General features: G+C 37.2%; 1 protein-coding gene across 3 annotated transcripts in view; it reads left to right on the forward strand.

Moving 5' to 3' along the window:
* PCDH15 (protocadherin-related 15) overlaps positions 1 to 27,733 on the forward strand; it is a 1,053,047-nt gene that overhangs the window by 321,835 nt on the left and 703,479 nt on the right. For all 3 annotated transcript variants that reach the window (XM_010856569.1, XM_010856570.1, XM_010856571.1), the window contains exon 3: positions 17,146 to 17,211. In XM_010856569.1, coding sequence (XP_010854871.1) covers positions 17,146 to 17,211 — 66 coding nt within the window. The remainder of the gene's footprint in view (positions 1 to 17,145; positions 17,212 to 27,733) is intronic.

Raw genomic sequence — 27,733 nt, forward strand, 5'->3', positions numbered from 1 at the left:
GGCAATCTTGATTCCAACTTGTACTTCATCCAATCCAGCATTTTGCATGATGTACTTTGCATATGAGTTAAATAAGCAGGGTGATCTAGTCCTATCAATTCATGGCAAATAGAAGGGTAAAATGTGAAAGCAGTTGCAAATTTTATTTTCTTGGGCTCCAAAATCACTGAAGATGATGACTGTAGTCATAAAATTAAAAGACACTTGCTCCTTGGAAGAAAAGCTATGGCAAACTTAGACAGTATATTAAAAATCAGAGACATTACTTTGCTGAGAAAGATTCACATTACTTTTCTTTGACAAAAGTCAAAGTTATGGTTTTTCCAGCAATCATTTATGGATGTGAGAGTTGGATCATAATGAAAGCTGAGCACTGACAAATTGTTGCTTTGAATTGTGGTGCTGGAGAAGACTTTTGAAAATCCTTCAGATTGCAAGGATATCAAATCAGTCAATCCTGAAGGAAATCAACCATAGATTTTATTGGAAAGACTGATGTTGAAGCTCCAATATTTTGGCCACCTGATCCAAAGAGCCAACTCATTGGAAAAGACCCTGATCTGGGAAAGACCAAAGGCAATAGGAGAAGGGGGCAGCAGAGGATGATATGGTTTGATTGAATCACTGATCCAATAGACATGAATTTCAGCAAACTCCAGGAAAGGCTATAGTCCATAGTGTCACAAAGAGTTGGACACAACTTACTGACTGAACAACAACAATCAAGTGACTTAGAATGATCAGAACTCAAATGGAAGATCAAGAAAGCAAAAGAAACACTCAACTATTACTGAACTTCCTAGTGAAACCTCAGTGGCGCACTACCCATATAGCACCTAGGATAACTTGAGCCTGCCACTGATTTATGTACCACAGTTGACCCCAAAGGATTACAAACTTCTTGTACTGTGCTTTGGCCAACTCAGTCCTTTGTTCCCTTTGACTCTCTCAGTCCTTTCTTATTTTCAAATGTCATGAGATTGTGCACTGTTTAGCAGGTTATGAGAAAAGCCATTCTGCAAATGAGTCTGGGAAGGCAGTTTTAAGCTTCACAGCCTCTGTGGCATTAAAAAAAAAAAAATGCTAAAAAGGGAGTTGGAGTGGGTGGACCAGTCTACAATACCTGCCATGTTTGTGGACTATGCTTAAGTACTAATAGTTTAACAAAATTGTATAATGTCTTAGTGGTATATGTACTTTTAGTAGCAATGTGTACTTGTCTGATTATTTCTGTATTAGTATATCCCCAAAGTAAAATACTTCTGTCAAAAGGAATTTTCTTATAATTCTTGCCAAATTGCTTTTCATTTTTTCCTTTCATAAACACAAACACACAATTTATAGCCCCACCAAAATCACCTATTAATTTATGTTTTCTTACTTTCTAACTGAATCCTGTTATTATCCATTTAATAAAATTCTTAACAATTTGACAGAAAAAAAAATCTTCATTTTAGTTAGTGTTTGTTTTTATTATGTCACATGGATGCAAATCTTTCCAAATTATGTATTTTATAATTTTCTATTATTTAAATATTTTGCATAAAATAGTATGGTGCTGAGTTAACATTATTAACATTGTTGATTAGCACAATGTTTTATAAAAGCCATGATAGAGCTGTTTTGGTAAAGAAGGACACCATTTGCTCTAAACAACTATGTTTGGTAGGCTCTTGAACTTACTGTCAATAATTTTTACTCACACTGCTCTTCCTCTCCAACTGAACTTGTGCATTTCTTTAGTCATGTATCTTTTCCCCCATACATTCTCTACTTTATTAATATTTTATAATCCATTTTGGATTAGGAAAAAGGAAAACAAATTTTATAATAATAGTGTAGAAAAGCAAAGTAGTTTTGATTCTGAGTGACTATCTAAAGCTTTCTTTAAGTGTCAAGTTTATGAGCATTAGTGTATAGACAGTTTGGAATATAATGGACTATGCTTATCTCTTTTTCTGGTTCTTGTATGGGATCACAAAGAGTCGGACACGACTGAGCGACTGAACTGAACTGAACTGACTATGATAACTGGAATTTTTAAAAATGATCTCATGATAATAGGAATATTACCAAAGTTTATGGGAGTAAAAATCTAACAGCTGAATTAAGAAGTCTATTATTATATCCAGGTAAACTAATTTGAGGAAAGGTATAAAAAGATGCTCTTAATGTAACAGAAATTCTAAGGTTGCTTTCTACTATTTGTAGCATCACGCCTTTTTTTGAATATCATATAGAAAACTGTTCTGTGTGGAGAAATATCAGTAACCTCAAATATGCAGATGATACCACCCTTATGGTAGAAAGTGAAGAGGAACTAAAAAGCCTCTTGATGAAACTCAAAGAGGAGAGTGAAAAAGTTGGCTTAAAACTCAACATTCAGAAAACAGAGATCATGGCATCTGGTCCCACCACTTCATGGCAAATAGATGGGGAAACAGTGGAAACAGTGTCAGACTTTATTTTTTTGAGCTCCAAAATCACTGCTGATGGTGACTGCAGCCATGAAATTAAAAGATGCTTACTCCTTGAAAGAAAAGTTATGACCAACTTAGACAGCATATTGAAAAGCAGAGACATTGCTTTGCCAACAAAGGTCCATCTGGTCAAGGCTATGGTTTTTCCTGTGGTCATGTATGGATGTGAGAGTTGGACTGTGAAGAAAGCTGAGTGCCAAAGAATGGATGCTTTTGTGGTGTTGGAGAAGACTCTTGAGAGTCTCTTGGACTGCAAGGAGATCCAACCTGTCTATTCTGAAGGAGATCAGCCCTGGGTGTTCTCTGGAAGGAATGAGGCTAAAGCTGAAAATCCAGTACTTTGGCCACCTGATGCGAAGAGTTGACTCATTGGAAAAGACCCTGATGCTGGGAGGGATTGGGGGCAGGAGGAGAAGGGGACGACAGAGGATGAGATGGCTGGATGGCATCACTGACTCGATGGACGTGAGTCTGAGTGAACTCCGGGAGTTGGTGATGGACAGGGAGGCCCAGCGTGCTGCGAATCATGGGGTCGCAAAGAGTCGAACACGACTGAGAGAATGAACTGAACTGAACTGAAAACTGCTTAAAGAGTAGATCTTAAATGTTATCACCATACACAAGAAAGTAATTATAGAAGAGTATGGCAGTGTTAACTAACCTTATGGTGGTAATTACTTATATATATATATGTATATATGTGTGTGTGTGTATTAAGTCTTTACATTGCATACTTAAACTTACATATATATCAATAAAATCTTAGTAGGATTGGGAAAAGATTTAAGAAAACAGACGTGATGTTTACACAGATATGGTTTTTAAGATTATGAGTAATAAAATGCTTAACATTTTCCTTATGATTTAATCCATACAGTTTGCTTTTTTAAAACTGACAGCTTAGATACTCATAATTGGATTACAGCAAAGAATTTGTTTAAATAGGCAAAGCAGACTGTTTACAAAGAATTATTTAAAAACTCTGAAGAATGTAGTTTTAAACAGTGATAATTCTGCAGCTTTTAGCTTTTGACCTCATTGAGCTTCTTAATAAAAATTGTGATTGAGAATTTCCTCTGAGTTACCCCATTAAGAGTAATTAGAAAATAAATTACTTTCAGAAATATGAATGTAAATTATTTAACTGCTTTTCATAAATTTTTTTGTATAATTTAGCTTTTCTCACTGACACAAACCCTTATCCCTCCCTTTCTTCTTTGTATGCTAATTACAAATAGTAAGGACAAATTGAATAATATGGTAAAACAAGCTAACCAATGGAAAAAGCCTTTTAGGAAGATTTTAAAGTAATAGAAAGCAAGGTCTTACAAACAGCTTTTAGAAGAGGGACACAATCTACTTTATATTTTCAAAAGATGTATTTTTTTAATTTTAGTTATAGGCATTCCTCTGATAATTTTAGAGTTGAGATCTTTTGCATGATTCAGTTATAACTATGTAACCTTCGCAATCTGTGGTCATATAATGAAATGAACTGTCACTATTTCAGTATATTAAATGCACACCAAAAACAGTAACATATCTGAAGCCTATTTTGATCTGCTAATAAAATATAGCTTTCCTTTGAATGTTGTAAAAGGTAAGAAACTACTATTTAATTAGTTAAAAATATGTAAAAGTCACTGCATTTAAAATTTAGAGGTATTCAAGCTTTATATGTGATTAGCTCATTTGGTTAGAATACAATTTACCTAACAATAACTTATAAGGCACTTTCATATGCCAATTACTATTTCATACAATAATTTCAGTTTTACAGCTAATGCAACTGAGCTACAGAGAGTTTGTCAGTTTAACTTGGACCAAGAAGTATTTGACCATCTCAAACTCCTCGATTGTAGTTATAATCCTGAGATGGAAGTTTAGACAAGAGAAAACTATCACCATCAATGAAAACAAAAAAAAAACTCAAAATGCTTCTAACTCATGCATTGTGAATTAAGTAAGAAAATTACATCTGGGTACAAATACTAACATATTTGACTATGAATTTAAATGAAATTATAAAATAATGAATTATAGTAATATTCCCAGTAACAAAAATAACTTAAAATATTGCTTGGTTTTCTGATCAGACTTTGACTAGAAATTCTGTTCCTGTTCTGCCTTCTTCCTGTAGTCTTTGATTTATCTTTCTTTTTATTGCTTAGATCTATTAACTTCTTAAGAATGGAGATGGGTTTCTCTCATGAAATGTCATATACAAATCTACTGTTGTTGATTTATCAAATAGAATAATATGAAATAAATAGTAATATTTGAAAAATAATGTAGAGACTCAGGGTGCCATGGCCTATGTGATAAATCATGCTAATGAAAGCAAGTGATGCAGAGCAATAATTATTAGTGACTTTAGTGAGCTTTACTAGACCATATTGTTGGAACATCATAAACAAATTATATAATCCAATTAATGATGGCACTAAAGGCATCATAAAATATACCTTCCTCCCTTTATGGTAAAATTTGAAATATATTAATGCTAATGTCTCATTCTGGAATCAGACTTACTTGCAATGTCCTGTGGTTTACTAAATTCATTTTGCTTTAGTCATGATCTAACTTCAATTTTAGACAATACAAATTAGTTTATGGTTCTACTGATATTACAAATGTCATGGTCACATTCTTTTTCTTTTGGATGAGAGTCAAAATGTAAAAGAAGAAGTTTTTGTTTTAAAATTTCACTATGTGTGTTTACCTGAAAATGAATATTCTGAGGATCAACATAAAAAAATGAGAATAGTCCCTCCTCTTCTGCTGCTTGTGACAAGCAAATTGAAAGTAAAATGTTTGTACAGCATGAAATTTCAAGAGAGCACAGTACTCCTTTGATTGAGAGATCTAATTGCTTTGAAATAAGGAACTGATTCAGAGACAGAAAGTGTGTGTGTGTGTGTGTGTGTGTGTGTGTGTGTGCATGCACGCACGCACATAAAAACAAAAGCTTCTAAATGAGAAAGACCAGGTGACTGAATATGCAAAGTGATATTCACAGGAATATAGAGAAGGGTAGAAGTTTCAGAAAATCTTTAACTCTTTCTTGATCTTTCTGTTGATCATTTTGACACCAGTGCATTTCCAGACTATTGTGAAAGCCTGAGACTATTGTGACCCTAAGCACTTTTCTTTCTTAAACCTAGAGTTCAAGGATTCTATTTGCCTCTAGTAAATTCAGTTCAGTATAGTGTATTTAGATTGGCATCTGGAATAAGAGTTTCAACATTCCAACAGATATTCAATGGCAAGTCATGTGAGTGCTTTTATTCTTAATGAGAATGCACTTCACAACCACAAGTGTAACAATATCAGCTCTCACTGAAAATGTGGAGATACCCAAAGGATTCTCTACTTGGATGCTTGGGGCTAGTGCACTGAGACGACCCAGAGGGATGGTATGGGGAAGGAGGAGGGAGGAGGGTTCAGGATGGGGAACACATGTATACCTGTGGCGGATTCATTTTGATATTTGGCAAAACTAATACAATTTGTAAAGTTTAAAAATAAAATAAAATTAAAAAAAAAAAAGGGACCAGTAGCAATGACTCTCCAAATACATTCCACAGTAAATACTGTAAAAATTAGGTGCTTTTATTTTGCCTGTACATCTTGCCAGACAAAATAAAATTATCATAGATTATCTCATTTATACTTGTAATCAGTCAGTTCAGTCACTCAGTCATGTCCAGCTCTTTGTGACTCATGGACTGCAGCACTCCAGGCTTCCCTGTCCATCACTAACTCCCAGAGCTGGCTGAAACTCATGTCCATTGAGGCAGGAATGCCATCCAACCATTTCATCCTCTGTCATCACCTTCTCCATTTGCCTTCAATCTTCCCCAGCATCAAGGTCTTTTCCAGTTAGTTAGTTCTTCTCATCAGGTGGCCAAAGTTTTGGAGCTTCAGCATCTGTCCTTCCAATGAATATTCAGGACTGATTTCCTTTAGCATTGACTGGTTTGATCTCCTTTCTGTCTAAGGGACTCTCAAGAGTTCTTAACCTATGTACTAAACTAGGAATCAATTCCTTTAACAATTTAAACAATCCCCAAAATATTTGAAATGATGAATAGTAATGATTTAGTTATTTGTTTTATTCATTTACCTTGGAAGAGGATATTCCATAATTCAAAAAATATATTGAATGATTATGTCAAATACTATGCTAGGTGCTAGAATAATTCACTGATAATCATAGGGAACTCGTAAGGAAACAGCTTAGTAAAAATTATAGGGATTTCTAGGTTCTTGGCTGAGAACTCCCCATAATAAAACAATTAACAGGTATAAAACAAATTTAATTATATACACAAGTATACACAAGTATGAGACTCAAACACAACCAGGCAGTTAAGTCTTAAATATCATCTTGAGCCCAGAAAAGGATAAGGATCGGATGCTTCAAAGGGAAAGAAGGGAGCTCACAGGAAGACGAGGAAAAAAAAAAAAAAAAAGGTTAACAAATGGTTGTCCTGCCATGTACATACCTCTCTGAAATGAAAAATTTATCTCTGGTAACAGCTCTCTTCCTTGTACACACACCCCTTCTAGGCTCTTAATGGAAAAGTAAAAAATAAATTAAAAAAAGCTTTTCCTGAGTTTGCTGGGTCTTCACTGCCCTCAATTCCACATGCCAAAGTGGCATATCTTCAGGTGACACATTCTGCGACCTTCACGTTTCTGCTGAGGTATTATCAAGGGTCCTGTTTTTTAATAACTAGCTTGTTACTCCTTCTTTCCCAATTATTTTTGTATGAGAATGACATTTCAAATATTAAAAAGTAAAAGTCTTAACTTATAGGAGGCTTTTTAAATATTGCTGTTGCAAATTTGGTCGAAGCTCTTCATTTATGCATTCAAGAAATAGTTGCTTAGAGTCAACTATCTTATGTGGCAAGAACTTTGCCCTGGGAACACTAACTCAGAAACAAAAACAAGATCTAGGTATTTCTGAGTTTTCTGTCAGTGAGGAGTCAGTAGGTATTAGAAGGCAGAGTTAACTGAGTATTAACTCAGATAATATTGATAAATTGATATTAGAAGGCAGAGTTAACTCAGTATATATCAGGCAACCTGGGATTAGAAATGATTTCTTTGAAAAGTGAAGCATTAAGTTAAAATCTAAAGAAAATATAAGTGAAGGATGGGTTAAGTGTAAAGATTAGAAATAAGAAATAATGTAATCTGGAAAGGTCTTGAGGTAGCTCAAGATAAACCATAGCATTATTAAAGAGAAGAAAATTCTGTCTGGAATGTAGAGGGCATGCAAAAATATGGAAGTAGATGAGATTGGAAAGGAAGGAGAAGGCTGTATCATGCAGGATCTTTTAGGCCATATATTTTGATTTTCAATATAAAATCATACTATACAGGGGGTAGTAGGCCATGAAAATTTTGTTGTAAAATAAAAGCAATGGCACATTTTTAACAGGTAAGCATATTTTAATCTGTTAAAAGATCACTGTGGTTAAAGATAGAAAATTAAAGAGTGAGCCAAGATTGCCTGTAGGGTGAACCTTAGGAAACCTATTACATTAAGTAGGAGACTGCAATATCACATTGACATCAGAGATTGAAAACTTTAGGTGGATATGAGAAGTTTTCTGTAGGAATTAAATTCAAGATTTTTTGAGGGATTCAACACAGAAAGGCAAGGAAGATAGGCAGGCTCAAAGGTGACATCCTAGTTTCCGTGTTATGAAACCTGGTGCAAAATTGTGCTATTCACTGGAATTATACACACTGAAAAAGGCCAGGTATGGGCTGGGGGGTCGCAACTAGAATTCCATTTTGGAATGTTATATTTAGGGCACTTTTGAAATTGCAAGTACAGATGTTGTCTGAGCAGTAGGACACATCTTCAGGAGAGAAGTCTGGGCAGGAAATACAATATACTAGCCACTGGACATATTGATGGCAACTGACGTGTTAACATATGACAATAGCCAATATACTTGAAATTATATTAAAAAGACATTGTTTCTCAGTTGCTTCATTTGCAAATATTTCTGCCAATAAATGGTGCTGGGAAAACTGGACAGCTACATGTAAAAGAATGAATTTGGAAGACTACATAACACCATAAACCAAAATAAACTCAAAATGGATTAAAGACCCAAATGTAAGCATGGACACTGTTGAATTCTTAGAGGAAACCATAGGAAAAACACTTTTTGATATAAATCACAGCAAGATGTTTTCTGACCTACCTCCTACAGCAATGAAAATAAAAATAAACAAGTAGAGCCTAATACAACTAAAAAGTGTCTACAGAGAAAAGGAAACTGTAAACAAGATGAAAATACAAACCTCAGCTCAATATCAAAACAGTTCAGTTCAGTCGCTCAGTTGTGTCCAAGTCTTTGAGACTCAGTGGGCTGCAGCATGCCAGGACTCCCTGTCCATCACCAACTCCCGGAGTTTACTCAAACTCGTGGCCATTGAGTCAGTGATGCCATCCAACCATCTCATCCTCTGTCATCTGCTTCTCCTCCCACGTTCAATCTTTCCCATCATCAGGGTCTTTTCCAATGAGTTAGTTCTTTGCATCAGGTGGCCAAAGTATTGGAGTTTTACCTTCAATGTCAGTCTTTCCAATGAATATTCAGGACTGATCTCCTTTAGGATGGACTGGTTGGATCTCCTTGCAGTCCAAAGGACCCTCAAGAGTCTTCTCCATCACCACAGTTCAAAGCATCAGTTCTTTGGCACTCAGCTTTCTTTATAGTCCAACTCTCACATCAATATATGACTGCTGTAAAAACCATAGCCTTGACTAGGCAGACCTTTGTTGGCAAAGTAATTTCTCTGTTTTTTAATATGCTGTGAAGTTTGGTCATAAGTTTCCTTCCAAGGAGTAAGTGTCTTTTAATTTCATGGCTGCAGTTACTATCTGCAGTGATTTTGGAGCCCCCAAAAATAAAGTCTGCCACTGTTTCCACTGTTTCTCCATCTGTTTGCCATGAAGTGATGGGACCAGATGCCATGATCTTAGTTTTCTGAATGTTGAGCTTTAAGCCAACATTTTCACTCTCTTCTTTCACTTTCATCAAGAGGCTCTTTAGTTCTTCTTCTCTTTCTGCTGTAAAGGTGGTGTCATCTGCATATAAGAGGTTATTGATATTTCTCCTGGCAATCATGATTCCAGCTTGGGCTTCATCCAGTCCAGGATTTCTCATGATGTACTCTGCATATAATTTAAATAAGCAGAGTGACAATATACCGCCTTGACGTACTTCTTTCCTGATTTGGAAACAGTCTGCTGTTCCATGTCCTGTTCTAACTGTTGCTTCTTTACCTGTAAACAGATTTTTCAGGCGGCAGGTCAGATGGTCTGGTATTCCCATTTCTTGAAGAATTTTCCATAGTTTATTGTGATCCACACAGTCAAAGTATTTGGCATAGTCAATAAATCAGAAGTAGATGTTTTTCTGGAATTCTTGCTTTTTCAATGATCCAACAGATGTTGGCAATTTGATCTCTGGTTCCTCTGCCTTTTCTAAATATAGTTTGGACATCTGGAAGTTCAAGGTTCACATACGGTTGAAGCCTGGGTTGGAGAATTTTGAGCATTACTTTCCAGCGTATGAGATGAGTACAACTGTGCAGTAGTTTGAGCATTCTTTGCCATTTCCTATTTGGGGACTGGAATGAAAACTGACCTTTTCCTGTCCTGTGGCCACTGCTGAGTTTTCCAAATTTGCTGGCATATTGAGTGCAGCACTTTCACAGCATCATCTTTTAGGATTTGAAATAGCTCAACTGGAAGTCCATCACCTCTACTAGCTTTGTTCATAGTGATGTTTTCTAAGGTCCACTTGACTTCACATTCCAAGATATCTGGCTCTAGGTGAGGGATCACACCATCATGGTTATCTGGGTCATCAAGATATTTTTTGTATAATTCTTCCGTGTATTCTTGCCACCTCTTCTTAATATCTTCTGCTTCTATTAGGTCCATACCATTTCTGTCCTTTATTGGGCCCATCTTTGCATGAAATGTTCCCTTGGTATCTCTAATTTTCTTGAAGAGATCTCATCTTTCCCATTCTATTGTTTTTCTCTATTTGTTTGTATTGATCACTGAGAAAGCCTTTCTTATCTCTCCTTGTTATTTTTTTGGAACTCTGCATTCAAATGGGTATATCTTTCCATTTCTAATTTTCCTTTCACTTCTCTTCTTTTCTCAGCTATTTTTAAGGCCTCCTCAGATAACCATTTTGCCTTTTTGTGTTTCTTTTTCTTGGGAATAGTCTTGATCCCTGCCTCCTGTACAGTGTCATGGACTTCTGTCCATAGTTGTTCAGGCACTCTATCAGATCTAATCCCTTGAATTTATTTGTCATGGTGGCTCAGATGGTAAAACACCTGCCTGCAATGCGAGAGACCCAGGTTCCATCCCCAGGTTGGGAAGATCCCCTGGAGAAAGTAATGGAACCCACTCCAGCACTCTTGCCTGGAAAATTCCATGGACGGAGGAGCCTGGTAGGCTACAGTCCATGGGGTCACAAGGAGTCAGACACAATTAAGCAACTTCACTTTCACTTTACTTTTCCACTGTAAGAGATTTGATTTAGGTCATACCTGAATCTTCTAGTGGTTTTCCCTACTTTCTTCAATTTAAATCTGAATTTGTCAATAGGAGTTCATGATCTGAGCCACAGTCAGCTCCTAATCTTTGTTTTGCTGAGTGCATAGAGCTTCTCCATCTTCAGCTGCAAAGAATATCATCAGTCTGATATTGGTATTGACCATCTGGTGATGTCCACGTGTAGAGTCTTCTCTTGTGTTGTTGGAAGAGGTAGTTTGCTATGATCAGTGCATTCTCTTGGCAAAACTCCATTAGCCTTTGCTCTGCTTCGCTTTGTAACAGGGCCAAATTTGCTGTTACTCCAGGTATCTCTTGACTTCCTACTTTTGCATTCCAGTCCCATATAATGAAAAAAATGCTCAACATCACTAACTATTAGAGAAATGCAAATCAAAATAAACGAGGTATCATTTCACACTCGCCAGAGTAGCCATCATCAAAAAAACAATAGATACTGGAAATGGTGTGGAGAAATGGGAACCCTCTTCCACTGTTTATGGGAAAGTAAATTGATACAGCCACTATGGAAAACAGTATGGAGTTTTCTTTAAAAATAGAACTACAATCGACTCATCAGTTCCACTATTGGGTATATATATACCCTAAGCAAACCATAATTCAAAAAGACACATGTATCCCAATGTTCATTGCAACACTATTTACAATAGCCCGATATGTAAACAACCTAAATATACATCAAAGGATGAATAGAGATGATGTGGCACATATATGCAATGGAGTATTACACAGCCACCAAAAGGAACAAAATTGGATCATCTGTAGAGATGTGGATGGACCTAGACACTGCATTCAGAGTGAAGTAAGTCAGAAAGAGAAAAATATTGTATATTAACACATATATGTGGAATCTAAAAATGAGGTACTGAGGAGCCTATTTGCAGGGCAGGAATCAGAAGCACAGACATAGAGAATGGTCATGTGGATGCATTGGGGGAAAGGAAGGGTGGGATGAATTAGAGTTTAGGATTGATATATGTTCACCACTATGTGTAAAATAGACAGATAGTGGGAAACTTCTGTATGACAGAGAACTCAACTCAGGGCTCTGTGATGACCTGGACAGGTGGGATTAGGTTGGGGAAGGGAGGTCCAAGATGGAGGGGATATATGTATAAATATAGCTAATTCCCTTTGTTGTACAGAAGAATCTAACACAACATTGTAAAGCAATTATACTCCATTTTTTTAAATAGAAGTTTTGAGAATAGGCTAAGATGGAAATAGGGTTTTCCTGGCTATTCACACTTCTTAGTAATAAATGAATATAGTTGGACAATTCTGGATATTCTCTTTACAGAGTAACATGCTCTTAAGCTTCTGGATGCAGTAAGAATAGCTTATCACAGGTTTACTACCTTTGAAACCAGTCATTACATATCTGCTAATAGTTTTTAAGTTTGAAATCCTACCTGTTGCATCAAATTATTTAAAAACATACAGAAAAAATTATGGCTTATTTTTAGCTTGATGACAAATTTGCAAAAATGAATCACACTGGGCATTCAGGTATTTGTATTCATATCCTGCACTTTACAACAAATTGGATATGGGAATCAGGTAGGGGCCCGAGAGGTTAGAAATTTGAGGCACGAAAAACAATGAATTTGTGATTTAACCTGGACAGTCAAGGGTGAAATTAAATAGATTACAGAAGTGCATTTTCAAGGTACAGTCATCGTCAGCTAACCCATCTTTCCTGTGGCAGAGAGATTATCCATAGACCGTAGAGAACAGGATCACCTAGCCCCCAAATTGCTTTCTAGTTTTCACTTTGATCTCCACATGGATATTTGCATACCTAATACATCCTGGCTGTTTCATCCAAATTTACTTTTTTTCTGAATATACTTGCAATTAAAAATATTTTGTGCATTTCAAAACTAATTATAGTTTCACGAGCATGTCATTTCAAAGCAAACACTGTTGTGAACAATGTTATTAATAGATTATTTTTATGTATCTGACTAACCTCTCTACATTAGTGTGGTGAGTCTAAATTTTTTTAACCACTTTTGTTTTGATTCAGAATAAATACAATTTATTTATTTATTTGGGCATGAAAATATCTTATTGTGGGGTTTTGGAACTCGCTAAAAGAATAAAGCTGAGTGAAAGTCATCCTTTAAAGGGGTCTGACTGGGAGGAATTGTACCTGCACCTTTACTCCTGGGCTGTTTCTGTTGCAAAGGACATAAGGAGAACAGAGACTTCTGAGTGCACTCCTGGAGAGATGGTCAATGAGAGATTGCAGCTGGGCTGATTGTAGTTCAGAAAAATTCAACAAACATTCTTTCAGGATCCACTCTGGTTGAATTCTGAGGTTACTAAGATAAATATGACACAGCCTTGGTCTGAAGGAGCTCTCATTAGAAAAAAATCACTAATATATTTTTTGAAGTAACTTTTCCAATGGACTACAGTGTATATTGGTAGCTCAGCTAGTAAAGAATCCACCTGCAGTGCAGGAGACCCCAGTTTGATTCCTCAGTTGGGAAGATCCCCTGGAGAAGGGATAGGCTACTCACTCCATTATTCTTGAGCATCCCTGGTGGCTCAAACAGTAAAGAATCTGCCTGCAGTGTGGGAGACCTGGATTTTACCCCTGGGTTGGGAAGATCCCTTGGAGGAGGGCATGGGAGCCCATTCCAGTATTCTTGCCTGGAGAATCCTCATGGACAGAGGAGCCTAGTGGGCTACAGTCCATGGGGTTATGAAGAGTTGAACACAACTGAGTAACTAAGCACAGCACAGTGTATACTGAGGGCTTCCCAGGTAGCATTAGTGGTAAAGAACCCACCTGCTAATGCAAGAGATGTAAGATATGTGGGTTTGATCCCTGGGTTGGGAAGATCCCCTGGAGGAGGGCATGGCGACCTCCTCCAGTATTCTTACCTGAAGAATCCCATGGACAGAGAAGCTTGGAGGGCTACAGTCCATGGATTCACAAAGAGTCAGACACCACTGAAAGGACTTGGCATGCTTACACAGTGTATATTGAAGGAATGCAGAGAATAGGCATTTAGTTTAGACCAACAAGGAAGATTTTCTAGAAAGATGCCTTGCCAGGTTCTTGGAAGAGAAATAAAAGTTAACCAGGGGAAGAAAAGGAGGAAGGGAATTTCAGCAGATGTCACAGCAAACATAAATTTGGCTTGCTATGGCTACCAAATGAAACGAGAAGAGTGAAAAGGGTAAGGGAGGTAGGTAGGGCTGGAATATGGACAATCATACTTGACTTAGTTGAGCAGAAAAAGTCTATTCATAAATATAATAGTAACCAAATGATGAGCGGTTGTTGTATATGTATACCCAAGTTTCTCCATCATTCATTTCCCTTTATCCTGCCTGCCTATAAAGTTATTGATTAAATATCTATTCCCCTACCAATACTTATGTGAAAATTCACCACACTTTTTCTCTACTTTGCAGCTATGAGGATTTTAACTGAGGCAGTAACCCTATATATAAATATTATATGTACATTTAGATTGTTGTTTAATTGCTAAGTCATATCCAACTCTTTTGTGACACTGGGCTCACCATGCTCCTCCATCCATGGGATTCTCCAGGCAAGAATACTGGAGTGGGTTACCATTTCCTTCGTCATGGGTCTTCCTGCCCCAAGGATTGAACCTGTGTCTCCTACATTGGCAGGCAGATTCTTTACCACTGATCTACTGTGTGGGGTGTGTGTGTGTGTGTGTGTGTGTGTGTGTGTGTAAGGGAGGGAGAGGGAGAAAGAGAGAGGGAAAAAAAGGAGAGTGGGAAGAAATAAAATAGTATTGAAAAGTAACTACTCTTTGAAATACAAATGGAAGGCATGCTTCGTAATCCAAGAGTTGCTTCTTGCAAGAACTGGTCATGTTTCATTTATTATTTTCACAAATTGCCTCTGCCTTCTTGAGTATCCCATTTCTACTCACAGCAGGCAATGTCTCTATTTTAATTATTTGTGTTGTTGATGATCATATTAAACAACTGACTCCCATAGACTACATTGTGCCATACTTTTGTGGTTGTTTATGAGTCTTTCCTTTATCTGACCACTTATCTCCCCAACCTGAGATCTGTGAGGAAAGGAGTGTTGATTTTTAATTCCCATCTTCAGCACATAGTAAGCTATCTACCAATTTGACTAAATGATTTTTGTATGCACAGATGAATAAAAAGCTAGATGAACAGATATGAGAACTCAGGAAGAAAATTTAAAATTTCTCTGGGGTATAAGAAAGTTTTGGTGGAATAGGTGAAACCTAATTTTATCAAGAATAACAGACTTGCCAGGCAGTAGAGGCGGAAATGACTTTAGGTAACAAAGCTGCCTTAATAATACAAGATGTAATCCAGCAAGAGTAAGGTCTCTAAGGTGACTGAAGGGCATAGTGCTTAATAAGTAAACAATGTTGAGACTGTGACACCCTCTGAATGATATTCTAAAACATTTTTCTTCACTCCAAAAGAAACATAAGTGTTTTTGTACAGAGAAGTGCCATTAACTTACCTTTGATTGGGGTGCAGAAAAATTATTCTCATGAAATGAATAAATGAATACAGGATGAGAACAGTTTCCAGGAGATTAATGAGGAAACCACTCCAAGAGTAGAGACTGCAAATAGTGAGGAGCTGTGCTGTGTCAGGGGGTATAGGAAGGAAAGGATGGAGTGTAATGAGATATTTTAGATCTAAAACTGCTGTGCCCTCAAATTCCTTGAATATTGACAAGGACAAAGAGAGAAAAACTGGAGAGTTCATATATTTTAAGCTTTACATGAGAGAACACACATCTTACAATATACAACAGTGCTTGCCAAAGCCCTTATTATTCACACCCATGTACATAATGGCAGAATTTTAATAGATAAATAGTAAGCCTTGAAATCATCTTCCAAACAGCACACCTACTTGGATGGCTTAAGCCAATTTATGTTTCAGTCATAGGAACACGCCATGTACATTTAACCACATGACACAACCCTATCAGGCTGGCCAAGTATCTCCTGAGAGAGCACTTTATGTCTCAGAAGTATACTTTTGACATCTCCCAGGCAAAGCCTTCACATTTTAATTATCGTGGATATTATAGTTCATGATACTATTTATATGTTCATTATCCACGCATTAGCAGTTCTTGAGATAAAAAATTAATCACTACTGATTGAAAGGCAATATTCTTAAGGTTCATTCAACACAGAGATAATAGACAATTGATATGTAATTTTATTTACCTTTTCATAGGACACATAGGTGTATTGTATGGTATATTCAAATTGATCTGTAATTTTTAAGATGTGAGTGACATACATTATAAAGTTAACTTGTTCATACTGTGTTTGAATTATAAAAATAAGGATTTTATATTTCATTTCCAGAAATCATTAGGTGTGATATATCTGTTATTGTACAATGCTATTTATATCTTTCAATCCTCACTAAATATACACATATATGCTTTCTTCCTTTCTTTCTTTTATTGTTCTGATCTGCTTCCATTGATGACTCTATTCCTTTGTCTCCAGACTGGCAATATGAGGGTAAGACGACAAAAATAAAATCTCAAAACCCACAAACATTGCTTGTCTGTCTCTGTTTCATTCTCTTTAGAATATTATTAAAATTCTATTCACTCTTTTTAATTAGACCCTTTATCACAATTAAAGTCCAATTATGTTTGTTTCTGTTGTGAAGCTTTAATTACAATTTATCCTTGTTAATCATCCCTTTATGTTATTTCTTTGGGTTAAATTACCATCCCATTATCTCTGTCCTGAAGGACTTCTACTCTCCAGTGGTCTCTGCTGGTGTTTTCTCAGTATGATTTGAACCATTTCATGGTGTATAAAGTGACTTTGTTGCAATGTGGTAAGGAATCTGTGTGAACACTTTTTTTTTTAATAAAAAATTGTTAACAGTAATGATGTATATTAATTTGTTATAGGATATTTCTTTTTAAATGTTAATCCATAGTGTGAATTTAATCTCACGGTGAATGTCCCGGCAATAGCTACTTCTTACTTTGTCTTGTTTTCTCTTTAGATTGCAAACTAGCTAGGGGAGGACCACCGGCCACCATAGTTGCCATTGATGAAGAGAGTCGGAATGGTGAGTGAGATTTCTCTTTTCAAAGTGACCTAATCTAACAGGAATTTCTCATTTCAAACCTAGATTTGATATATGTGGAAGTACTAAATGAAAGCCTCAAAGCAAATTCACTAACAGTTCTCTTTTAATTTCTTCTCTGTATGACTTTAATTTACACCATTCCCTGGAAATACTTGGATTATATTACGAGAGACTCATTGAATAGAAATGTTTAGTTTTGATAGCAGAGAAGTCACTTGATTCAGGATCAGTCCAAGAATACATCTAGATACTGGCTAAAGTTTTTCTTTGTCAATAGGTAGATACAACTATTACATATACTGTTACCTAGTATATTCCTCCAAAAGAAGTGAACCACAAGGTAAACTCTGCACTGTTAATTCCAATTTGCTACAATCTGGTTAGGATTAAGATCCATAGCCTATCATTAGGCACAGTGATTTAAGAAGTTACTGGGAAAACTGAAAAAGTTCTTGATAACAGAGAACCCAACAAAAGGTGTAGAACAGAGGAGAATCTGACTTTTCACTCAGTCTGTCTGCCATAAGTAACATCTAATTCTTAATTTATATTAGCCCTTCAGCAATATAATTTTCTTTATCAAAACAAAAAATTAGCACTCTCTTAGTCTCTCTAAACTTTACGAATTTTTAAAGATATTACTCCTCTATTAGGTAAAAGTAAAATGGAAATCTCTTGAGTCTTGGTTTCTATTGCAAGCTGTTCTAAATATGAGAATGTTCTGCAGCTCATTCTGTCCATTGATTCTGCAACAGACCTTCCACTGGGTTTAATTTGTACTTTTATTTTATCAGATTGATGTCTTTTTAAAAAACAATGGCAAGTGGCTTATTGGAAAATGACTTTTCATTGCAATTCAACCTATATGTATCTTGAAAATTTCTATAGTATGCATAATACCTGTATTGGTGTATTTAATTTTTATTATTCTGTATTAGAAATATTTTTCTTTCTTAGAAGAATCTGTATAAACTTTTTAAATTCTTAAACATCTTTCACACCTTTTGCAATCAGCCAAAAAATGTCCACAATACTCCTGGCCTCTGTTTAAACAAATTTAAGTGTTTATTCTAAATTTTAGAAATGTTTTTAAAATTACACAGGTTTGATAGTTTATTTTTGAAAATTCAATACTTATTGACCTTGAAAACATGTGAAGTTAATGTATTACTACGATGCATTTAAATAAATTAGAAATAAGTTCTATATATGTCCTCAGAAAAGAAAAAATATGTTTATATATTATTACTATACCAGAAAATGTACATTTCACATGTAGAAGTATGGTTTATCCTTAACTGTTTTTCTGTGAACAAATCTGCTTTCTAAATGTACTATACTAAGAAAAAAAAGTTTGCTTTTTAAAGAGACAAAAAGTTAATGTAATAGAAAACTAATCTATATTTTCTCATTGTCACCAGTTCATATAAGCTGAGCTGAACTAAAGCATTAATTTTACTAAATGGCTGTTTCAACATAATTCTACACAGGGCTTATTTTGCCAACTAGATAGTTATATCCACGGTAATATTTTACCTCTCCTTGTGCTGATTAGATGCCACTTTTTGAAGGAGCTTAGGAACTCTACAAAGATGTTGTCATAGCAGTGCTGCATGGTGGCATGTGGTGAAAGTTCAATATTTATATTTTAGAAGAATGTGACATGATGTAGTGGAGTAATGTTTTGCTCTTTAATTGGCATATTTTGTAGAACCTGCCAACTACTCAGAATGCTGCCAAAGTTTTTTGAGTGTCATCACAAGGAGTATAAATACCAATCTAGAGATTAAATGTTTTACATTTTTCTTTCACATTAAATTTCTAAAAATATGGTAATCAAATGAAACTCTGCCAGATATTACAATGTAATGTGCAATCATACTTGCCTTAAAAGTCTAAAGGAAACAATGTGTTAAAGTGTTTTTATATTGTTCTTTAGACAAATCTGAGATATTTCCCAAAAGGAAAGTTAATTCTGGTCCTGCTTTTAAACTCTTAGTTTTATTGTTTGTTTGTTTGTTTTAATGAAACTTTTTAACTGGCAGTAACAAAACATGTGGGTATCCTATTTTACTAGTGTAATAAGCACCTATTTTTTTTCTTTAAATTTTATTTTATTTTTAAACTTTACAATATTGTATTAGTTTTGCCAAATATCAAAATGAATCCACCACAGGTATACCTGTGTTCCCCATCCTGAACCCTCCACCCTCCTCCCTCCCCATACCCTCCCTCTGGGTCCCAGTGCACCAGCCCCAAGCATCCAGTATCGTGCATCAAACCTGGACTGGCGACTTGTTTCATACATGATATTATACATGTTTCAATGCCATTCTCCCAAATCTCCCCACCCTCTCCCTCTCCCACAGAGTCCATAAGACTGATCTATACATCAGTGTCTCTTTTGCTGTATCGTACACAGGGTTATTGTTTCCATCTTTCTAAATTCCATATATATGCGTTAGTATACTGTATTGGTGTTTTTCTTTCTGGCTTACTTCACTCTGTATAATAGGTTCCAGTTTCATCCATCTCATTAGAACTGATTCAAATGTATTCTTCTTAATGGCTGAGTAATACTCCATTGTGTATATGTACCACAGCTTTCTTATCCATTCATCTGCTGTTGGGCATCTAGGTTGCTTCCATGTCCTGGCTATTATAAACAGTGCTGTGATGAACACTGGGGTACACGTGTCTCTTTCCCTTCTGGTTTCCTCAGTGTGTATGCCCAGCAGTGGGATTGCTGGATCATAAGGCAGTTCTATTTCCAGTTTTTTAAGGAATCTCCACACTGTTTTCCATAGTGGCTGTACTAGTTTGCATTCCCACCAACAGTGTAAGAGAGTTCCCTTTTCTCCACACCCTCTCCAGCATTTATTGCTTGTAGACTTTTGGATCCCAGCCATTCTGACTGGCATGAAATGGTACCTCATAGTGGTTTTGATTTTAAGCACCTATTTTTAAAGCTTCTGGGCCTCTTAAAAGTAATGCATAGCAAATCCTTTATTAAGCCAAACTAGTAAGTGTGTGTGTCAATTTGTTTTTGGCTTACTTTATTGATGTCTACTGCTAAACAATCTCCATTGTTAAACACATTCTCGACTATAGCTTTTAAACAATTCAGGCCTTTTAAAATATATACTTAATTTTCTTATATAAGTCACTGCTGCTGCTGCTTCGCTTTAGTCATGTCCTACTTTGTGCGACCCCATAGACGGCAGCCCACCAGGCTCCCCCATCCCTGGGATTCCCCAGGCAAGAACACTGGAGTGGGTTGCTGTTTCCTTCTCCAATGCATGAAAGCGAAAGGTGAAAGTGAAGTCACTCAGTCCTGTCTGACTCTTAGTGACCCCATGGACTGCAGCCTACCAGGCTCCTCCATCCATGGGATTTTCCAGGCAAGAGTACTGGAGTGGGTTGCCACTGCTTTCTTCAATATAAGTCACTAAGATACATTTAAAGAATATCCATTATTTGTTACATGCATCTGCATATTTCAAAATTTTTATACTCTGTGGAATGGAAATATTTCTTCTTTTATGAATATGTATGCTAAATTTGTTTGCACATGTGTATGTTTGAAATAATTAAAAATTTAATAGAGATTCATAAACCTCTTTCTCACCCTGGGACCTGTTAGATTATTCCCTTCCTTGGTCCTTGTCCTCAGCTGTATATTGATAACAGATTCATCATATCACTCTCAATCTGAAAAGTTTATTTTCATCACAGCTACCAGAAAATCAAGCTTATGTAATAAGGACCCAAAGTCAGCCCATTAAGAAAATCACATTGGCCCCTGATCACCCCCAGAAACCTCTAGAACTAGTATATAGGATGTATTTAGGAGTAATTGCATTTAGAGGGGAGAATGTACAGTGAGAAACAGACTTAGAATATATTATTTGAAAATATCTAAACTTTTTTTTTTTCCAGAAAAGCTTATATATACAGAAAAACCTGCACATGGACATGTACAGCAGTTTAATTCATAATTGCCCAAACTTAGAAGCAAGCATGATGTCCTAGCAAGTAAACTATGGTGCATCCAGACAAATTCAGACTAAAATGGAATGAGCTATCAAGCCATGAAAAGACATGGAAGAGATTTAAGTCCATATTACTAACTGAAAGAAGCCAATCCAAAAAAAAAGCGCGGAGATTGTATGATTTCAACTATGGCATTTTGGAAAAGGTTAAAAAAAATGAGGAAAATAAAAGATTAGTACTTTCTAAGAGTAAGTAGGAGAAAGATAGGCAGAGCAAAGAGGAATTTTAAGGCAGTGAAAACACTGCATTATATTTTAATGCTGGATATATGTCATATATTTGTCCAGGAGAAGGCAATGGCACCCCACTCCAGGACTGTTGCCTGGAAAATCCCATGGATGGAGGAGCCTGGTAGGCTGCAGTCCATGGGGTTGCTAGGAGTCGGACAGGACTGAGCGACTTCACTTTCACTTTTCACTTTCATGCACTGGAGAAGGAAATGGCAACCCACTGCAGTGTTCTTGCCTGGAGAATCCCAGGGACGGGGGAGCCTGGTGGGCTGCCGTCTCTGTGGTCACACAGAGTTGGACACGACTGAAGTACTTAGCATAGCATATTTGTCCAAACCAATAGAACGCACACCACTAAATGGAAATTAGAGGTAAACTGTGGACTTTGGGTGATTATGATGTGCTACTGTAGGTTCATCCTTGGTTTAACAAAATTGTACCATTCTAGTGAGTGATGTCGATAAAGCAGAATGCTACACGTGTGCAGGGTAAAGGGTGTATGGAAAAACACTCTCTCTCTGTACTTTCCATTGTGAACTTAAAACACTGCTCTAAAAAAGAAACTGTTAGAAAATATTTCTAGAAGTACATTCTTAGGTTCACTGGACTTTGAGTTGCTTAATGGCATTGAGTCCTTACTGGAAGGAGCAAGGCCAGGAACAGTTACACTAGAACAATTTAAACTTGCCTCTGGGTGCCAGCCAAGTCAGGGTCTTAGCTGCTTTACAACAACTATGGAATGACATTCAAACAGACTTTGGAACAACTGGCTCAGGCTAACTGGATAAATATACATAAGCACTGCTGAGTCAAGGGGATAAGAAAACAATTTGAAGCCATGGTTTGAATGTAACACTATGACTGTACAAAAGTAGACAGGTTCAGAAGCAAAAGAATATCACTAGGTAGATGAGAGATTTAGGAGGCAAATCCAGAAGCGTCCTATGGATTTGCAGTTAAGATATTGTGGACTCACAGCTAATTTGGGAAATGAAAGATAATGGAGTGTCTTCACATTATGAAAGGAGCCATCAACAGAGGATGCCACAGCTGATTTAATGAGAGTGTTTCCTGGTCCTTGTCAGGGTACATTTCAGAACCAAGTATGAGCTGGGTTGAGTATTACAGACCCTCCTGTGCTTCTAGGGAGGTAGGGGAGATTATAGAAAGGAACACTGAATTCAGTTGCTCACTCCTTCTGTGGAGATTCTCTGGCCCAAGCATGTAGCTTGGGGAGGGAAAGGAGATTGGTTCTTCATTAGAAACAATTGTGTCATCATTCAGGGCTTTCCTGGTGGCTCAGATGGTAAAGAGTCTGCCTGCAATGTGGGAGACCCGAGTTTGATTCCTGGGTCGGGAAGATCCCCTGAAGAAGGAAATGGCAATCCACTCCAGCACTCTTGCCTGGAAGATCCCATGGATGGAGGAGCCTGGTAGGCTACAGTCCATGGGGTCATAAAGAGTCAGACACGACTGAGTGACTTCACTATTTTATTGAGGGGCATTTGCAAATTGTTCGGTTGTCATCCTTTTATTTCCATGGTCAAAAATCACTAAGCTTGGAAGAACAGAAGATTAAATGTTTATGCTGATGTTCTTTTTTCCTTATAGTTACCAATTTCATATCTTAGAGTTATAGCAAAGGAGTTTACTAAACTCTGTCTAACATACCTCCAAAGGGTTGCAAATAGAGTTTCACATATTCCTAGTAAAATAGATCTTGGCACTCATGGAAAGATAAGTCTTAAAGAACCAATGTTTGTTTATGAATATTCCCAATGTTTAAACAAAGTGTGATGTCATTTATATGTGTGTGTGTGTCTGTGTGTGTGTGTGTGTGTTCAGAACCCTCTCTTTTTGCCGATGTTATCTTCACTCTTCTCTCTTATTCTCTAAAGAGAGCAAGGTCTAAACTGGCAGAAAAAATTTGCAACAACAGCTAAAGTGGCAGAATACTAAACTGTATGAAGTAACTCAGAGTAGAAAATGATGAGAACCCCAGATGAGAGATGGCACAAGATGTTGGGAAGAGAGGAAACTGAGAACCAAGATAGCAAGTTATCAGGCAGTCTGGATGACAGTGTTCAATTGGGATAAAGTGAAAGAGGTTGAAGATGCCACCAAGAGGTTAAAGGTGCTAGAAATTATATAGTAAGTGAAAAAATGTTTCAATATAGTTGCCACAGACAGAATCCTTGGCTCATATAAATGTTTTGGAGAATTGTTAGTAAAGATTGAAATACTTATCTGGGTCTGTCTTTAGTTCATGTTTCTTTCAATGTATTAGACAAGGATACAGCTTAAGATGTTTCTGGATTTAATTTCCTCTCTGCTCTATAACTATTTTAGTTATTTCAAATATGAAATATAACAAAGTATTGCCAACATAATTTATATATTAAAACCTGAAGTATAGGATACATTCTTAGATATTAAGCTTTTGAAAAATTGTATAGCATTTTACTCATGAAAATAAAAGGGAGAGAGGGATTTAGTACATATGTCCTATGGGAGTGATTGTTCTAAGGGTTTGGTTTTAAACAGTTAGCTTGTAAAGGCACCTTTCAGTTCACTTCAGTCACTCAGTCGTGTCCGACTCTTTGTGACCCCATGAACTGCAGCACGCCAGGCCTCCCTGTCCATTGCCTACTCTCAGAGTTCACTCAAACTCACGTCCATCGAGTCGGTGATGCCATCCAGCCATCTCATCCTCTGTTGTCCCCTTCTCCTCCTGCCCCCAATCCCTCCCAGCACCAGAGTCTTTTTCAATGAGTCAACTCTTTGCATGAGGTGGCCAAAGTATTGGAGTTTCAGCTTTAGCATCAGTCCTTCCAAAGAACACCCAGGACTGATCTCCTTTAGGATGGACTGGGTGGATCTCCTTTCAGTCCAAGGGACTCTCAAGAGTCTTCTCCAACACCACAGTTCAAAAGCATCAATTCTTTAGCGTTCAGCTTTCTTCACACATGTATGGATGTGTGAGTCCAATTCTCACATCCATACATGACCACTGGAAAAACCATAGCCTTGACTAGACGGACCTTTGTTGGCAAAGTAAAGTCTCTGCCTTTGAATATGCTATCTAGGTTGGTCATAACTTTCCTTCCAAGGAGTAAGCGTCTTTTAATTTCATGGCTGCAGTCACCATCTGCAGTGATTTTGGAGCCCCCACAAAATAAAGTCTGATACTGTTTCCACTGTTTCCCCGTCTATTTTCCATGAAGTGATGGGACCAGATGCCATGATCTTCGTTTTCTGAATGTTAAGCTTTAAGCCAACTTTTTCACTCTGCTCTTTCACTTTTATCAAGAGCCTTTTTAGTTCCTCTTCACTTTCTGCCATAAGGGTGGTGTCATCTGCATATCTGAGGTTATTGATATTTCTCCTGGCAATCTGGATTCCAGCTTGTGCCTCTTCCAGCCTGCTGGAGTCCAACTCCAGCAACCAGGGATTCAACCTGAAGAGATGGATGGTGTCAGCCAATGCGACAGCCTCTCAGTTTTCTATGAACTGCCTGTTTATTCCAAGTTTAAGATTCTCTTTTATACTTTTACAAAGACATTAGGCCAGAGGTTTGACATTTTCAGCTCCCCATCTCCCAGATTTATTATCTTCATAAATCATTGTTGCTCTTCAAACAGAGTTCCTGCTTCAGTGATTCTCTTGGAATCAGCCTTATCATCTATTATCTACCTCCTCTAATGTGCCCTATAGTTAACTTGTGATTACATTGTAACTCACGCTACATTTCTCAGTTTACTGCTTATCTTCCTAAATCCTGTTTGTCCCTAACATCTTGAGCTCACTATCTCTCTCTTTTTTTTTTTTTTTAACTTTACAATATTGTATTGGTTTTGCCATATATCAACATGAATCCGCCACAAGTATACACATGTTCCCCATCCTGAACCCTCCTCCCTCCCTCCATACCATCCCTCTGAGTCGTCCCAGTGCACCAGCCTCAAGCAACCAATATTGTTCATCGAACCTGGACTGGCGACTCGTTTCATATAAAAAGGCTTCTAGCTATAGTGTCTCTTAAAATTCCTAACTTCTATAAGCTATAGTAAAATATGCTAACTTTACAACGTTCCTTAAATCTTTAACTTCTAACTATTTTAATTATTCCTAAACCCTAAATTCAGTAAACTCCTTTGCCATAAACATTTTCCTCACAAATAAGCTTCAGATAGCAATCCCTCCCATGGCCTCAAGTTATAGCCTATGTGCTCATCCTGGAACACTCTTTTGTAAAAGTCCTTGAACAAATGTCAATGATTAACTTTATGAATTATTTTCTGAGCAATGCTGCAGAAGGCTTTGTGCCTTCTCATGCTCCTCTCAAGAACAATAAGCAACTTAATATTCCTTTTCAGTCAACTCAGCCGAGGAGAGGAAAAGACAAGTCAGAATTACAAGGCCTAACTCCTTCATCCCGGGATCTGTGCCTGCAGAATGAGGAGAGGGGGCTGGGGACTGTGCCTCCATTTTGTCAGTAATGCCTACCATGGCTCCTGACATCTCCCCCTTTTTTATTTTTTAGAGCATAGGTATGAAACTCAGTAGATAGAGCAGAGACACTTTGGCTGAGTATCCTGAAAAGGCACGGGGCTATTACACAAATCAGAACTAACAGGCATAAGCACATGGCCGCATTAATCATTATTGTAGAAAAGGACCCATGGGAAAGATACCCCTCCAGATTTTCAAAGAGGGAATTAGAAAGCCATTGAGAGGAAAAGTCAGACTCTGCCTGCTTCATATTCTGAATATCCTGATGTAACTTAGAAATATCAATACTAAAATCTGAATGATTCCAGATGCCTAAAATATGATTTCTGATGTGTTCCCATGAGTGCATGGACTCATTCACTTGTAGAAGAGTAACGCACATCCATTTAAATTCAGCATGGCACCTTAAAGACAATTTAATTTTTAAATTTGTAATTTCTTGCCCCATAAGCAGAACTGCTTCTTCTAAAGCATTGACCTTATTTTCTATTTTCTTATCTATAATTTCCTGCATAGTAAGAGCTATGGAGTCATTTTTGGACATCTGATCAACAAACTAGGCTGTATGCACTTCTTTTGACAGGGCAACAGCAGAAACCGTAACTGATGCAATTATGACAATCAAGGCAGTTATTCCCACAACCAGAGCTGCAATGAATCTCTTAGGTAGAGAAATTAAGCCAGTAAGTTCATATAAAACTTTCAATGCATAATCGTCAAACCATTGTCCCTCTAATTTTACAGGAACCATCAAATATGGTGGTTGCTTTAAAATCATCACAGCCTTACAATTAGTATAATCATTCCATCAACACAATTTGATATAAAACAATTCACACATATAACACTGTAAACAGTTTCTCCGTCAGAAACTTCCAAATCACTCTGATTTCTGGCCAACAAAAAGGCATAGGGAGAATGTACACAGGCCCCTACAATGTATCTTTGTTCATTTAAAGGTCTATGTAAAATCACAGGTGCCATAGCAGCCAATGCTTTCCATAACTCAGACTGCATGGGGCCCGTCCCATCGAAACTCTCTAAAGGAGGAACCCATCCATTAGCATGCCACCTACTAATTACTAAAGGCATAGGGAGAAATGAATTATTCCATGTAGACCTATAAGGTTCTACATAAATCAAGCCCCATCGTTGATTCGAAAATTAGGGGCACCCCCATTCAGTCAGAAAATGTCTGGTGGCAGCAATGGGAATAGATAACTTTATGGCGTACATACATGCTTTCCAACAAGGAAAGGCAGAAATTCTGCTTATGCTTTCCCAGGCCTGTAGTCCTTGTTAATCAGAGTCCGAAGTGGGGAGTGCACAGCTGGGATAGTCCTTTAAATAGGGGGCTGCCTTTTTTAAGGCATCAAACAGTCTTTCTTGTGCCCCCAGAATCAGCAGCTGTAAAGACCAAAAGTCTCTCTTGCCATCACTTCTCGGAAAATCAGTAAGCATGCCTTTCAAGGAAATGCTAATGCTTCCATTCAAAACTGGAGCTGCTTCTTGTAAAGAGGAAGGTCAGTTCAGTTCAGTCACTCAATCGTGTCCGACTCTTTGCGACCCCATGAATCGCAGCACGCCAGGCCTCCCTGTCCATCACCAACTCCTGGAGTTCACTCAGACTTATGTCCATCGAGTCAGTGATGCCATACAGCCATCTCATCCTCTGTCGTCCCCTTCTCCTCCTGCCCCCAATCCCT

The sequence above is a fragment of the Bison bison genome, unplaced genomic scaffold, assembly GCF_000754665.1.
Source record: "Bison bison bison isolate TAMUID 2011002044 unplaced genomic scaffold, Bison_UMD1.0 scf7180017864372, whole genome shotgun sequence".
NCBI classification, from domain to species: Eukaryota; Metazoa; Chordata; class Mammalia; order Artiodactyla; family Bovidae; genus Bison; species Bison bison.